This window comes from Nuphar pumila, chromosome 2 (assembly GCF_984573655.1).
Source record: "Nuphar pumila chromosome 2, dmNupPumi1.hap1.1, whole genome shotgun sequence".
In the NCBI taxonomy this organism is placed as follows: Eukaryota; Viridiplantae; Streptophyta; class Magnoliopsida; order Nymphaeales; family Nymphaeaceae; genus Nuphar; species Nuphar pumila.
In genome coordinates, this window is record NC_143250.1 from 98361224 (window position 1) to 98378692 (window position 17469).

General features: G+C 35.7%; 1 protein-coding gene across 2 annotated transcripts in view; it reads left to right on the forward strand.

The window, feature by feature from the left end:
- LOC149846343 (phospholipid-transporting ATPase 1-like) overlaps positions 1-17469 on the forward strand; it is a 34946-nt gene that overhangs the window by 15104 nt on the left and 2373 nt on the right. For both annotated transcript variants that reach the window (XR_016430275.1, XM_089996304.1), the window contains exons 3-6: positions 2467-2803; positions 2893-3760; positions 4214-4337; positions 15241-15460. Coding sequence is in view for 1 of the 2 variants with exons in the window: in XM_089996304.1 (XP_089852430.1) it covers positions 2467-2803; positions 2893-3760; positions 4214-4337; positions 15241-15460 (1549 nt within the window). In the remaining variant the exon portion in view is untranslated. The remainder of the gene's footprint in view (positions 1-2466; positions 2804-2892; positions 3761-4213; positions 4338-15240; positions 15461-17469) is intronic.

Genomic DNA, 17469 nt, shown 5'->3' on the forward strand with positions numbered 1-17469 from the left:
TTGGCTAGACTAGAGCATTTCTTGATGTCAACGCTATTAATTAGCCATGACATAATTTTGGTGTGCTCTATCCTTCATCCTTTTCACTTTTTCTCATAGGTAGCCAATGCCTTATTTTTCTCTCATTCCATGAAAGGTACTTTTTTCTCATTTTCAATCTTTGTGAGAATTAGAGATAGTTCCGAATCAGAACCATCTACTATTCCCCACAACCTTTTTCCCCAAATGTGATGCTGATTGAAGCCCACATCACATAGTTAATATCATTTAATTTCATAGGCATGATGGTGACTTTATCATTGTCATCCATTTTTAGAAGAGTGAGAAAAAAAGATAGATGAGAAGGGAAAAAAATGAGAAAAAAGAAGGGAGGAAGAGACAAGAGCACAATCACGATTTTTGTGTAGCCAATCGATCCTCCAAACGTCTTCTTTCTTCAAATATGGTGGCACAAAAATCACTTGAATCATGAATAAGAAGATGAATAAACTTTTGCTAAGGAGGCAAAGAAAATGAGGTGAAAACTCTCCAAGATCTAGAAGCTTCCAAGCTCTGATACCATGTAATGAAATGAGGATCTGAAAGCACATATGCTTGTAATAGGTGTCTATTGAAGGCATGGCATCCGTAACCCACAAAAGGGCATAAATGGAAGAACACAAAAGATAAAAATAATAAACTTTATTTCATTCATATGAAATGCATAAAAGCATTGTTACAATGGAGAGGGGGATCACCCCTTAATTTATACACAAATAAGATGGAGAAAGAGGAGCTTCTAAGAAGCTCTATAGAGTCGTTGGAGCTAGTCCAACGGCTCTAATTGTAGTGGTTGAACTAGCTCCAACGACTATATTGACTAGTCAAGATCTAGTTGGATTTTGACTAGTTAAAAGTCTAGTTCAATGTGAACTAGATAAAACGTAAAAATATAAAAAAGGAAAAAGAAAAGGAAAATAAATAAAAATATAATAAATAAGTATTATATATTATATAACAATATCTAGTTGGATCAGCTTTGATACCTATTCCTGAAGCTGCTGGCTGACTTTCAAGTTTTTTCTTGGGTAATTGTTTTGGTCACAAAACTTCTCTTGTGCTTTTCTTTCATTAATAAATGTCCCTCTATTTGCAGAAAAAGGGCAACCTTAAGTGTCTTTTATATGATTACCTGCATTTTGTTTGACGTTGCCATTTTAAGCGTATTGGCCAGATATTAGTTAGTATATGTTTCCACCAAGAAAACCTGTTGGAATCTGATAATGTCCTCCGGTTCTTGTTCAGAAGAAGCTTATACAGTTTATATGAATGTGACTAATACAGATTCATCTCTGTTGGGAACTTAAACTCGACAATGAGCAATACATCATTTTTCTTCAGATCCAGCTTCTGTTATTAAGAGCCTTTTTGTGTCAGGGGTACTTGTGGGAAGCACCTTTTGTATGAAAGTCATGCCCTGCAAGAAACAACCAGTCCTGTCTGGGCCCTACATTTTCCTGCGGGAAAATGCTTTCCCAAAGGGAGCTATGAATGAGTTTTCATATGAAACCCTGTATCCTGCAAGAAAACATGGGGCCTATGTGGGTCTCATAGCCTGCCACATGGGCCACCCATTTTTCCACCAAAGGGGAAAACAACCATTTTCATACAAAAATTGTTCATTTTCCTGTGAAACAAATGGGGCTTAAGAGTAATGGAAATGCATGTCTCCAAAGCCTCATTCTTTGTTAGATGTGATAGTAGGGTCTTTCCTTCCATGTGCTGTCCTGATCAGAGATAAAAGAAACTTCAAATAGCTCTATTTAAGCTACATGTATATTAAGATTGACTCCAGTCAATGTTAGCCAACCTGCAGGAAGATGAAAATAAATCCCGGAATCAGAAGATTGTTAGCCAGTCCGCAAAAATATACTTCAGGCTAACAGTTTTAGACATCAAGATTCCAGGGGAAACAGTCCTCAAAAAGAAAAGCCAATTTAACAAGTGGAGATTAGAATTAGTTTGTGACTAAGGCAGATATTTTTGTCAAGCTGGCCTCGTCTATGAGGTCGCCATTGAATTTTTTATTTCAACTTGGAGAAATGTTTGGTAAGTTTTTCTTAGTTACCTATGGATAAATTCTTTTATCAATAAACTGTGTGTGATTCTCAATTGACCCTATGAACACGAGTGTTGTTATGTGCATGTCATTGTAATGCATGTTGTCTAGCTGATATATACCCTTTTATATGCTTCTAGACAGTTAAATATGCAAGTGCAATTCTTTTAATAGACAAAGTTAGCTATTAAAAGGAGAATATCTGATACTCCAATAAAATGGTCATAGGTGCAAATACCATCGCTTTTATATGCAACCAAATCAGAGACCACAAAAACTGCTTTCTCATAAACATGATATATGTTTTTGAAACTTTTAGCTGAGAGCTTTGGCCTAATGTTGATGTTTGTTTTTTTCTGTCCTTTTAGGCACAGAAGTCAATGAAAGACGGAGATGGAAGACTAAGTTGGATGTCAAGGTTGATGCTCAACTTATCTCACTATTACAAAAAGATTTAGTTGGAGAGGAACGGAGATCTGCCCATGAGTATTTTCTTACTCTGGCTGCTTGTAATACAGTAATTCCAATCAAAACCCCACATGCAACCTCTACAAAGGGTGATACCACTACAGATGAAGTGATTGACTATCAGGGAGAGTCTCCCGATGAGCAAGCTCTAGTTTTGGCAGCTTCTGCTTATGGATACACCCTTATTGAACGCACATCTGGTCACCTAGTGATTGATGTTCATGGTGAAGAGCTAAGGTAGGGCATTTCCTCAGTCAATAACAGTTTGTGACTCATTATTTTATCATTGACTATGGTTTTTGTTCATTTCCTCTTCTTTTGCTTAGGTTGGATGTACTGGGCTTGCATGAATTTGATAGCGTCCGCAAAAGAATGTCTGTAATTGTTCGATTTCCTAATAACTCTGTAAAGGTTCTGGTAAAAGGTGCTGATAATTCCATTTTCAGCATTTTGGCAAAAGTTTCTGATAAGATTAGTACTGAAGAAGCTCTTTCATGTGATATTAGAAATGCCACACAGAATCACTTGAGTGAGTATTCATCACAGGGTCTGCGGACACTTGTAGTTGCATCAAAGGACATCACTGAGGCAGAACTTGAAGAGTGGCAGGAGAGTTATGCCGAGGCAAGTACTTCATTGAATGATAGAGCAATAAAGCTCCGTCAGACAGCAGCTCTCATTGAGAGTAATGTAAATCTTCTTGGGGCAACTGGAATTGAAGACAAATTGCAGGAGGGTGTCCCTGAAACTATAGAGTCGCTTCGAGAAGCAGGGATTAGGATCTGGGTTCTCACAGGGGATAAGCAAGAGACTGCAATTTCTATTGGTCTTTCATGCAAGCTTTTGACACATGATATGCAGCAGATTATCATTAATGGCAATTCAGAAGAAGAATGTAAAAGGCTTTTGGCAGATGTGAAATGCAAATATGAAATCAAAAGGGTAGATCGGGATAACAGTTTCAACAGGAACAGGAGTGTTGATGGTGATTCTGGGGAGATTTCTAATGATGTTTTGGCTTCCAGTATCAGTGTTCCTGAAAATGGATTACAGGCTTCTAAATGCAATAAACTAATTGAGGATCATTCTGAGCAGCCTTTGGGGAAAGTAGCAGGCATGAAGAAGTCACCACTGTCGCTCATAATTGATGGTACTAGCCTTGTTCACATATTGGCCAAGGACCTGGAAAATGAGGTTTAAGTCTTTCTCCTTTTGCCTAACTATTTGCACTAAGCAAATATACTTTTATAGAAAAAGAACAATTTGGAGACAGCTTTACAAATCCATTATGTAATGCTGGTAGTTCTCTTACTTAACCCTGTTGATGCTGGTACTTCTGGGTGCTGCCCACACCTGTCTTCTGGAAATCTCCCATGTCCCCCCTACCATAACCATATCCATGTGGGATGGAAATTCTACCTCTCAAAATGTGGGTTAAATTTGGAGCACCATTTTGGTGAGAAGTCTTTGTGGCGTAGTTGTTGAACTGCACCTCAATTTGGTATTTCAAATTTTTAGAGGCCTGTTTTAGGTTGGATGTTCAGGAATTGGAATAATGTGTTTGGTATCTTGTATGCTTCTCTGGCTTAATTGACTATTTGATTTCTATAATATATTCTTATCCTAACCATTTGTTTTCATCTGCAGCTTTTTGACTTAGCAGTTTCCTGTGAAGTAGTGGTCTGTTGTCGTGTTGCTCCTCTACAAAAAGCTGGGATTGTTGATCTAATTAAAAGCAGGACCAATGACTTGACATTGGCTATAGGTGATGGTATGTTGCTTATACATTGTATCTTCTCTGCTATTGAAACTTAGAATCAACTTTGATTTCCTGTATAATGTAGTTGCTTTTGCTGGGTGATTTTCATTGGCTGATGTTTTGTTTTCTTTCTGAGAGAGAGAGAGGGTTATGTTGGGTTTATGGGAGTGAGCTAAAACTGATTGGTGATGGATATATGACTACAGCCAACTCTTCCTCTGTAGGTTAACCAATCTGCTTCAGTTAGATTTAGAAACCTACAAGCTTACATCACATGAATCATAGAGCATTGAATTCCCATTAGGGATCTCTGTTACCTTTGTTTTATAAAGTATGAATTTTGGGTGAGAGAGAGAACAACCAGGCAAATGTTATAGCAATCACAGCAAGCAGGGTCATTATATTGGATTCTCTTTAAACTATTCAAGGATGTTTTCCTGGACAAAGGATTGCTAGATAAATTTCCCAAGAGAGGTTTTAACAAATTCTGCAGTTATGTGATATAACTGCCAATATGAAACTGCCCTGTTCTTGACTCTGCCTAATGCTACCATTCAAGTCATTTTACTTTGGAGCGAGGCAGTGACAAAGAAAGTGTTTTTCAATAGGGAGAAGGGAAACCTTAGTTAAATGATTCCAGCCCAAGCCTAGTTTCAAAATGAAACACAAACCACATTCACACTCATTAGTTTTCTATGTTTTGTTGCATGTTTTTTGTAAATCAAACTTACAAATATGACGTTTATAGTTTATTTAATAGAAAAGATATACTAAATTAGGGATTGCTTATGTTCAGATAGATTTTTAAAGAATCTAAAGGTTACAGCCTGTATTGTACAGAAACTGTGCAATGAAAAAATTGAGCTTTTCTATTGAAGTAATTCAATCTAAAACATGCTTCTAGTAAACAAACAGTGACAAATTGTAAGATCATACTGGTCCACACTCAAATTGGGTAGGAAAGACAAATTACTCTCTCTCTACATATGTATGTAATGAAATATGCGGAAAAACAAATACTAAGTGCACAAGCACTATTACAAGTCCAATAAAGAACAAAAAAAAAGCACTAAGGCACTCCACAAGCACAAAGTGCACATACAAGGCTTCAAAGAGTTAAAACAATAACACAAGAACATAAAAAAATATCATCTTTATTGAGTAGAATGCTTAGGAAAAGATTAGAAACAAATGGGGATTTTTACCCTTATTTATACACAAGAGGTAGTCTCAATAGAGCTGTTGAAATAATGCCAACAACTAGAAGTAGCAAGGTTGCTAGACTAGGAAGCGGAAGCGGGAAACGATACGGGAAGCGAAAGCGAGAAACAATGCATTTTAAAATGAATAGGAAGTGGGAAGCGAGAAATAAAAAAAATAATATAATAATTGAATGGGAATCAAAATGAAACACAAATAAAAACTAAAATAAAAGTGACTATTCTTAAATTTTATGATTTTTATTGTAAAAATTAAAATTTTAACAAAATCTAAAAATGATGACTGTCAATTTAGAGAAATCACATGGAAGTGAGTGAGAAGCGTGAGAGAAAACACATAAAAAACATGAAAAGTAAAGTAAGAGAACATATAAGAATAGATGAAGCTTGTGGAAAGCATATGAGAAGTGTGGGAGAATCGAGATTCTCATCAAGTTTCAAAATCGAGGAGTATCAGGCTTTCAAAGCGAGTTTTCGGGAATTGAGCTTCCCACCTATCTAAGAAGCTTTTGGTAACTCTTAGAAATAGAGTTGTTGGACTGTTCAACTCTATGTTGACTAGCTCTATTGACCATTCAACTCTATGTTGACTAGTCTAAAAAGAACCTAACTAAAAAAGCCCCTCAAAACCAAGGTAATTACAAAAAAAAATAAATAAATACAAAATTGTCCCTATAGGACAGACCTATATACAAAAGTAAAAAGACTAAAATGCCCCTAATGGGCATTATATATATATATATATATATATATATATATATATATATATATATATATATATATATATATATATTAACACCCCCCCCCCTCAAACTTACGGTGTAAACACAAAGTTTGAAAATACAAAAAGAAAACAAAGGGAAGGATCTAAGTCTTCAATGATAATCTTTTCCAAATGCCTGCATCGGCTATCTCCATCTTCATGATGCATCAAAGATATAATTTGTTTCTCAACCCATATCATCTTTAAGAACCTGCGGAAAGAACAAAACGAAGGTTCCAACTACACAAAGAAAGATATTCTTACCAAATAGTTATTAAACAAAAAAGGTTTTAATCCAACAATTAAAAAAATAGATATAAAATATGTATTTAAATTCAAAACAAAAATATATATATATATATTGAAGAATAACTATGATTAATTCATATATATATGAAGTGATGATGGTTAAGTTCCTCAACAAAATATAGAGATACTATAAACTTAAACAATTTTAAAAATGAACCAGATATGCATCTTAAGCAATAATTTTAAGATTTTTAAAATATTAGTAACAATTCAAGCAAGGTACAATATCCATTAACACAAGGAATATACTTCAAAAACAATTTTTAAGAATTTCACAATTAGACAACCATAATCATAAGAGCAACATATTTCTTAAGAAAACATAAATTCTAAACATATATTAGACATAAAATATGAATAAGATAAAACAATTTAGCAGTTTAAAGGCTTGAGTATTTCAAATAAGATACAACTCATATGACAACATATATATTAAATATAAGAACTCAAAGAAACTCACAAAAAAAAAGAATTAATTAAATTCATCCAAAAAATGCAAGATAACCAACATAGAACAAATCTAAATATCTTATGCAATTAAAGCATATTCAATGCACACAATAATGCATGAAAATTTTTCAATGAATAAACATTTTTCATACAGGAAAAACAGGCAGTAGAAACGATTAGAAAGTTCATGGAGAGATTTTAAAAATCCCATATTCAACAAATTATAACAAAAGGAATGATATTTGCAAATCTCAACCCCAATTTGCTCACCAGAAGCAACTGCCTCTTTGACTTCCAACCCAAAAACCTCAAAATTTAAGTGTATTAGCTCATAGGACTAGAGATCAAATACAAAATACTAGATCGTATACATACATATTAAATAAAAAAAGTTCAAAAACCTAAGATTCAAACTAGATCTCATAAAGAATACACATATATAAATATCATTTCATAAGACCAAATAATTATTATAAAACATTTAAAAAAATAAATTTGAAAGGTATTTAAAGATTTTAGTTTTAACACAAATAACAAATAATTTTTCAAAGATAAAAAAATGAGTGCTTTCTCATGCATAATGCATGAGATAGACAACTCAAGTAAAAATAAAGATTTAAGATACATACCGAGTCAAGATCTTCCTTGAATCTAAGCCATACATCGATCACGATTCCTTCACGAACCACAAACTCGAACCAAAGAATCCCAAGACCCAAAAAGACAAAAAATACCAAGAAAAAATTCTTGGCTTTGATACCATGTAATGAAATATGCGGAGCACAAAGTGCACAAACAAGACTTTGAAGAGTCAAAACAATAACACAATAACATAAAAAATATCATCTTTATTGATTATAATGCTTAGGAAAAGCTTTAGAAACAAATGGGTTTTTTTACCCCTATTTATACACAAGCGGTAGTCTTAATAGAGTTGTTAGACTATTTCAACCGTTCTATTGACTAGTTAAATCTATGTTGACTAGTCTAAAAAGGACCTAACTAAAAGAGTCCCTCAAAACCATGGCAATTACAAAAATAAATACAAAACTGTCCCTATAGGACAGACCTATATACAAAAAGTAAAAAGATTAAAATGCCCCTGATGGGCATTACTTATTACAACAAAATTATATATATATATATATATATTCATTATATATATATATATTCATTATATATATATATTCATTATATATATATCCATATTTTAACAATGTATGTGCCGTTATGCATGCATGTGTGTGTGTACGTGCATGTGAGTATGTGCCATCTCACATGGAGGTGCACACACACACATGGTGTTAGAAATCCACCTGTACCTGCATTGAGAAAGAGAGAGAGGGAGAGACGAAGAGAAGAAAGCAAAAAGGGGTCTGCGGTTGTCACGATTTCTATATGAAATCGTGACCTAAATTAATTCATTTATAACTTTACTTTACACAGGTATGGATCCGGCTTTGGTGTATCCAGACCCGATTAAAAAGAAAAGAGGTATAACGTATACTGTACACAATCTTTACATGGATCGGGTCGGATCCTTTTGCACCTTTTTCACCCCCCCTCAAGTTGATCATGGTTTTGGACCATGAACAACTTGCCTTTAAGCATCCAAAAACGATCCTTTGTTAACCCTTTGGTAAATATGACTGCAACTTGTCTTTCAGTAGAGATGAATTCAGACTCAATCTCTTTTTCTTCAACCTTCTGTCTCACAAAGTGTTGGTCAATCTCAATGTGCTTAGCACGACTGTGATGTACTGGATTGAATGATATGTTGATAGCACTTTGGTTCTCACATAGTAAGGTAGTGTGGGAGATCTTTTCTCCTACTTCAGTTAGTAGATGCCTGATCCATGTGACTTCGGCAGTAGCAGCAACCATGGATCTATACTCGGCCTCAGTGCTTGATCTAGCGATAGCCTTTTGTTTTCTACTGCTCCAAGAGACTAAATTTTTTTCAATGAAGACACAATATCCTGATGTAGATCTTCGTTCGTCAGGATCTCCTGCCTAGTCTGCATCACAATATACAGTAAGTTCATGCTCATCTTTGCCATATGACTGTGGTGAATATATCAATCCATCCCCAATAGTCCCTTTCAGATATCTAAGGATCCTCTTGATCGCTTCCATAAGTCCAGTACGTGGCACATGCATAAATTGAGACACTTGATTGACTGAATAAACGATGTCAGGTCTAGTGAATGTGAGGTACTGTAACATTCCTATTATGCTTCGATACTTGGTGGGGTCATCACACAGATCTCCATCATCAGCGCTAAGTTTTTGATGAAGCACAGTCGAAGTTCCTAGAGGTTTGCAGTCTTTCATGCCTGCCTTGCTGAGAACGTCTACAGTGTACTTATGCTGAGTGAGTGTCAAGCCATGAGCCTAGTTATCAACTTCTACACCAAGAAAATAACGTAGAACTCCAAGATCTTTCATTTTGAACCTCTGACCTAGTAAGTCTTTTACTTCTTGAATGTGGGCTGCAGAGTTTCCTGTGATGATAATATCATCGACATAAATTAATAATAGAGTGGTCACAGTCTAACTTTTAAAAATAAATAATGAGTGGTCGTGAAAATCCATGTTTCTGAATCTCTAGCGAGAAGCTATCAAACCAAGAGCGAGATGCTTGCTTCAGACCATAGATAACTCTGTTTAACCTGCACACATGGGTTTTACAATTTTGTTCTTGATATCCAGGGGTTGTTCCATGTATACTTCCTCCTTCAAATCTCCATGCAAGAATGCATTTTTCACATCAAGCTGACTCAACTTTCATCCATGTTCAACAGCCAGTGAAATAATAATTCGGATTGTTCCCATTCTTACAACCGGACTGAAGGTCTCATCATAGTCTTGCCCTGCTTCTTGAGTGAATCCTTTTGCCACAAGCCTTGCCTTATATCGTTCAATGGTTCCATCTGACTTGTACTTTATTTTGTATACCCATTTACATCCGACAACATTTTTGTCAGGTGATCTGGGAACAACTTTCCAGGTTCCACATTCATGCAAGACTTGCATTTCATCATTCATGACTTCTACCCATTTGGTAGAAGTGGCTGCTTGATAGTATATAATGGACTCATCTTCCTTATTGAGGGCAGTTAAAAAGAGTTGAAGATCCAAGGAGAAGTTGTTATAGTTAACCCACCTGTCAATAGGATGTCGTATGCGGCTTGATTTTCTGACCTCAAGAGTATGAGAAGGAGTCAGATTGGCGACTGAGACATGATCTGAATAGCTTGATGTTGTCGGTCTCTGTCTAGAATAGACAATGCCTTTGTATCTGCCCGGTACTTCCTCTGCATTTTGAGATCCCGACATCCCAGGGTTCTCAAACATTTCTTCTTCTTGTTGCACGTAATCTGAGGAACATGCTTCATTGGATCCAACAAAAAGTTCTGAACTCAGCCAAGGATAATAAACTTCAGTTGGCATGTTTGTTGCGTCAACTTCGTGATCAAAATTTTGTTCATCAAAGACAATATTTCTTGAGGTTCTGATACGTTTGTTGGTGGGATCATAACACCTATATCCTTTGTAGTCATCTGCATATCCCACAAACCAACATTTTTGGGCCTTGTCCTGAAACTTATTTCTCAGGGACTGATCAATATATACATAGCAAACACATCCAAAAACACGCAGATTATGATAACTAGGATGAGCTCCAAAAAGACAGTGATAAGGAGACTTATTTTCCAGAACCACCATAGGCAGTCTATTTATCACATGCACGGCAGAATGGAAAGCTTTTGTCCATAGGTTGATGGGAAGATTACTGTCATGAAGCATATTCATGGCACTTTTAACGATATGCCTATGTTTTCGTTCAACAATCCCATTTTGTTGAGGGGTGTGAGGGCAAGACACCTTTCTTCCTATTTCATTATTTCGGAGAAAAGAAATAAGATCACGGGATGAGAATTCTCCACCTCCATCACATTGGAAAAATTGAATGGACTAAGAAAATTGATTTTTGACCAAGAAAAGAAAATTTTGAAACAAAGAGAAGATTTCTCACTTATTTTTTATGAAATATATCCAAGTGTATCGAGAATAGTTATCAACAAAGATTAGATAGTATCTGCTCCCAGATCCAGAGGCAATCGGGGCGGGCCCCCATACATCAGAACAAATTATTTCAAAAGGTTTTGAAGCTCTCTTATTAATGGAATGGAAAGGCAATACATGACTCTTGCATGAAAGACAACTGAAACACTTATGACTGCTATCATCCTCATTGAGACTTTCTTTTGGAATGAGATTATTAGAGACGAGTTTTTCAATAAAATGATTCCCACAATGTCCTAATCGGCTATGCCATAAGAATGGTTTATTACATTCATAAATACTAAAAACATTAGCATAAGAGGATAAACATGACTCTAATGAAGGCTTCGAATTCAGATGAACAGGGCGGACAACATGACATGGAGCTTCTTCAAAGACATCCATATTGCCTTGTCTCTTTCCTTCAACGAATGTTTCCCTCGTGCATACCTCCTTGACCTGCACAGAGGAGAGGGTGAATTCAACTGAAGCATTATTATCATCAATAAGTTTGGAAACACAGACAATATTTTTCTTGATGTCAGGAGCATGAAGAACGTCAGAAAGAGTAAGAGTGAAATATGATATGGGAATGACAGTTTTTCCAACATGAGAAACAGGATGGTGGGATCCATCTCCAGTGACAATTTTACTTTTTCCAAAATAAGAAATAGGGTTAGAAATTTTACCTGCATCGCCTGTCACATGAGTCGCTGCTACTGAGTCGACAAACCAAGTGCCTTTGTCACTCTGCTTCAATTTCAACTCTGAGAAGGCAGATATCAGCAGATCTTTAATCTCTCCACTGTCTCTGGTATTTGTGAATCTTTTTTTGGTTTCTGTCTGTGGACCCTTTCCTTTATTCTCTGGATTATGCCAACAGTTCACCTTGATATGTCTCTTTTTGTTATAAAGGAAGCAAGTAGGGATGAATCTTGGTCCCTGCGCATAGGTTAACATGTTTGGAGTGGGAAGCAAATCACGCCCTCCGTATCCACTTCGCCCTTGTCCTCCTCGTCCCCGTCCTCTGCCATGAATCAGGCTTGTGGCAAAAACTTCTTGAGAATTTGGGTGAATGTGCGTTTCTTCAGAGAATCCTTTCAGAGTCATTTCATACTGGATCAATTTGGCTCGTAGCTCATCAAAGGTAGGAAGAACAGGAAGGCACAATAGTGAAATGACTATCATATTGTAGTCAGATTCCAATCCACTCAGAGCTTGTTGCACCATGTCATTGTCACTTACGACACATCCTATAACTGCAAGTTGATCTGTGATGATCTTTATTTTGTTTAAATATTCCATGATGGTCATGGAGTCTTTTCTTAACAACTGAAATTCTCTTTTCAGAAAAACCATCCTTGCTTGAGAAACCTGCGAATATGTCTGAACCAGTCGTTCACAGAGTTATAGTGTTGTACAATTGTCGGGACTGGCAACAATGACCTCTTGAGACAGAGTTGAGGTGATGTATGCAACAACTGATTGATCTTTCCTTTCCCAATTGAGAAATTCTATATTTTTGACATACACGATCGAACTCGCCCCTTGATCATCTTTCTCTTCTTTCGGAACAAATTCTGGTGGGACTGGGGTGGTTCCATCCAGGTGACCTAAGAGACCTTGGTGTTAAAATGTATACTCAAAAACATTATTGTAAGTATAAATATATATACTTATATACATAGAGATACGTATACATATGTTATATGTATACATATCTCTATATATAAGTATATATATTTATATATTTTTCTCTTTTTACCCGAAAAGGGTATTTCAGTCTTTTTACATTTTGCGCATATTTCATTTGGAATATGCTGTATTTTTTTCCTTTTTATTTTTTTTTTCCTTTTTGCATATTCAAAAAGGTGCATTGGGGGTCTCCCCAACGACTCCTTTGGGGAGCCCCCTCTTGCACCTCTTCTTTCTTGTATAAATAGGGGTGTTCCCCCTTGTTGTAAAATAAGCTTGAGAGTCTCAAGCACTTGCTTCCTTTTATGAAATACATGCATTATTGCATGTTTATTATTTATACGCTTTTTGCGTATTGTGTTCAAGTGTTGTGAGAGTGCCTTCGTGCACTTCTTTTTTAAGTATTTATGCTTGTATGCGTATTGTCTCTTCGTAGACAATTTTACACTTGGCTCCTTATAAAAGGAATGATTTGTCTCTTCCAAATCAAGAAGTTTGAGGTATTCAACTTTTCATAAACGAGTTGGTTGAGAAAACTTGAAGAAATATTTGATTGAGAGGAATAAGGATCCATAGAGAGTGAAATTCAGCAAGAGTGTTCACGAAGTGCAAGAGTTTTCACGAAATGCTCAGCCTTTTTTTTTTCTTCTTCTTTGGCTGTTAGATTCAGAGAATAGAGAGACTGAACCTTTTCTATGCACTCCAAAAAACTAATATTGATGTAAAAAAAACTTTCCTACGTTAACTATATTTTCAAACAAGTAGCAAAAAGAGAAATAGGAAGAAAACTACACAACAGGTGTATATTTGAATATGTAGAAATAGATGCGTGGAGGGGATTGGACAAAGGGAGATCGAACAAACGATAGCAATAAAGGGGGTCAAGCAGGCAATATCAAACAAAACTGAAATGGGGCACGCGATTGGTCTGATGTTTCACGTGAATCGATTTCAGCGATTCACGTGAAATACAACCACTCGTTTTTCACAGTTTGGGTTCACGTGAACAGGATTCACGTGAATCTCATATCCAAGAGAGATGCAAGCCCACGTGAGATGTGGGGAAAATTTCAGAAAAGAATGGAAGAACGAGAGAAGAAAGAAAATGAAGAAGAGTAGAAAAGGGGAGGAACGAAAAACCTCAAAACTCTGATTGTCGCACCTGCTGGAACCTTTTCTTGCCCTTAGACAGATCTTCGCTCTAATACCATGTTAGAAATCCACCTGTACCTGCATTGAGAAAGAGAGAGAGGAAGAGACGAAGAGAGGAAAGCAAGAAGGGGTCTGCAGCTGTCACGATTTCTATATGAAATCGTGACCTAAATTAATTCATTTATAACTTTACTTTACACAGGTATGGATCCGGGTCTGGTGTATCCAGACCCGATTAAAAAGAAAAGAAGTATAACGTATACTGTACACAATCTTTACATGGATCGGGTCGGATCCTTTTTCACCTTTTTCACATGCATGTGAGACATAGGTATGAGTGCAAATGCAAGAGAAATTTCTAAAAGATGGGTACAGGAGGGGAATGGACACACACCCCCTCTCCCCAGCCCCCCTATACGTTCAACCCCTGTATGTGCAACAACACACAAAAATATATAATTATGCTATAGATATGAAGTTGACTATCAATTATCAACTAAAAGTCTAAAGTATGTCAAATGTATAAATTAACTCATGATCAAGAAATATAGTTAATAGTAGGGACTTTTGACTTTTGAGGCTGGGCATAGACTACACATTAAATGGATCATAAGGATAAAATGGATCGAGTTAAGGTCAAAATCTAGTACATAATCCTAGTATGGATATGACACCAGTTCAGGGGCCTGGTACAAGTCCCCGTGTTACCTATATATGAGGGTGCTGCTGATATGGAGACATAAAGTGGGGACTTTCATACACGTTGAGTTAAAAAAACCCTAAGATTCTGGCAAAAAGTTGGTGACCGAATGGAGGTAACTATCTCACTGCCCCCAACTATTTGGCTGTCCTTGGAGGGAGGGACCAATTATACAATTGGACAATGATTGGCAACTTCTTCCATGTCAACTTATTCGTTTGTTGGCCTATTACATTGAGGGAGGGTATAACTCCTAACTGTTAATATCAAGGAAAAGTAGGGTGGATGGATGGCAGAGGGTGGTGGAATCAAGGATGCTGTCCCCACCCCAATCCACTAGTTTGCTCATTTTCCATGGATAGTGAGGTTAGTCTTGCTTTTTAGTTTTCTTTACTTCATTAGTGAGTATGTAGGTTTGACTTTCCATGCAATGGCATAGTTGATAATGCCTTAAGAAATTCTGTTGCTTCTGGTATGAAAAATAATCTTTTATTTTATTGTTGAGGCCTAGAGACTTGCCCTTCTTTGCATTGCCTATTCATCTGCTATCAATCGCAGGGGCAAATGATGTATCAATGATCCAAATGGCTGATGTTGGAGTTGGGATATGCGGTCAGGAAGGACGCCAAGCAGTCATGGCATCAGATTTTGCTATGGGTCAGTTCAGATTCTTAAAAAGATTACTGCTTGTCCATGGACATTGGAATTATCAGCGTATGGGCTATTTGGTTCTATACAACTTCTACAGAAATGCTGTATTTGTTTTAATGCTTTTCTGGTAAGTGGAATTTAACCTTATGGTTGGCAAAAATTTTCAGTTTCTTCCTGAGAAGAAAACTTATTGGTTCTTAAATTTCAAAATTCCTTTCTGTAAAACTTTTGGAAATGCTTATGCCAGTTTTCTTTTTTAATAGATAAGCTTGGTAGAATACAAAGGGTTAATGTTTGTGGATAAGGAACCCCCTAGCGAAAAACTGTAATACTTTTATTTTTTTGATGTTTTTTGCACATCCGACCCTTCAGATGTGATCTACATGTTTGGGTTAGTAGAAATCAGTGCTTTCAGGGGTTGAAAAATCAACGGCCTACAACGTACCAAATTTTCAACCCCCATAAAATCATATTTTTACGTTGAAAAAATATGATCCAAGAGTCTATTGCTGCACTTTCCCATATATATATATATATATATATATATATATATATATATCATAGTCACCTATATCGTTCAAGGTTCTTGGCGAGTATATTTCTTGGAGAGATTTTCAAAAGTTGAAAATTCTTGGGAAAATCTCAAGAGTTTAACAAATAAAAAAATATAAATAATAACAAAAAAGCTAAGAAAATAGTAAGTTTTGCATTATTTTTCTTCCAAAAATATAAAGAAACATGTTTTAAAGGTTTTAAAATATAAAAAACAAAAAAATAGGAAATGCAAACTTAAAATAAAAGGAGTTTTTTTTCCAAAAATATCATGATATTATCGCGATAATATCACAATATTTTGTCTTCTAGCGATATTTTGAAAATATTACGAGATATTCCCTTTAATATCGGCTACCTTAAAATATCAGTATTTCTCGCTATATTTTCAAAATATCGCCGATATTGGTGACAGTGATATATATATATATATATATATATATATATATATATATATATATATATATATATATATATATATATATATCAGGTCCCATTTTCTATAGGCCCCAAGTTAGGTCCCAGAAAAAAACGTGGCTGCAGGTGATTTTTGCTTGATCTAAGCTGATGTGTTTATCATAGTTTACTTGGTAGTTAACATGCATTTGATTAGGTATTTTTCATTCACGTGTTTTTTTAGAGGGGTGAAAAATCAATGGCTCATATTGTGCTAAAATTTGATGATCCTAATTTTTTAGTAAATTGATTTGATTCAAAACATGTGCCTTGGTAAATATACAATTGTGAACACATCTACACTTTCAGATTCAACGAAAAACACCTAGAACCATGTTTTTTGCGAGGACATATTGAAAATGGGGCTTGACTAGAACATTCCCCCCCCCCCCCATATATATATATATATATATATATATATATATATGAGGTGGATATTTGGTACTAATGAGTGAATGGAACTAGCGAGCTGGAAATCACAGGTGCAAGCTGTATTGACTCGATCTGACTGGCTACATACATGTGTTCAGCATGGTTTATTTGCTATTGTGCAGACTTTGAATTGTGTTTTTTCTGATTTTAAAGCATAACTTTTTGGGCTGTGAAGTTTAATTTTTTTTATGTACATGGTTTCTTTAGTAGGAGTTGGTTTTGAATCATGTCACTGTGATATGTAAGCAGGTTTTTCAAGGTCTTCAAAAGCCAATGGCCCACAATGTACCAAAACTCTATGGCTCAATAGCTCCATACCTTCATTAGTACCAAATATTTAAAGCAGGCACACACATATGCTGAAATGTTTTTTTTTTCCCATGCTGTCAGTTCTTTGCAATTTTTTTTAGTTTAAATTAGATGTGGCTAAATTTCCTCTGGAAGTAAACCTTTTTCTGATAACTTTATGAAAGGATATATATTCTGTTTTGTTTGAGTTGTACACCTGCCCTTACAAATTTCTAGGGAAAAAACTAATGAATATCTTGGTGGGTGGGTGTGCACGTGTTGAAACTTGTGCTGCCAAACGCAAATTTGGTAAAATTATCTGAATATCACTGGTTTCCTCCACATTGCAAGGCCTGTTTGCAATGGGCTGTAATTTGGTTGGACCAAGCTATGATTTTATTCTCTGGT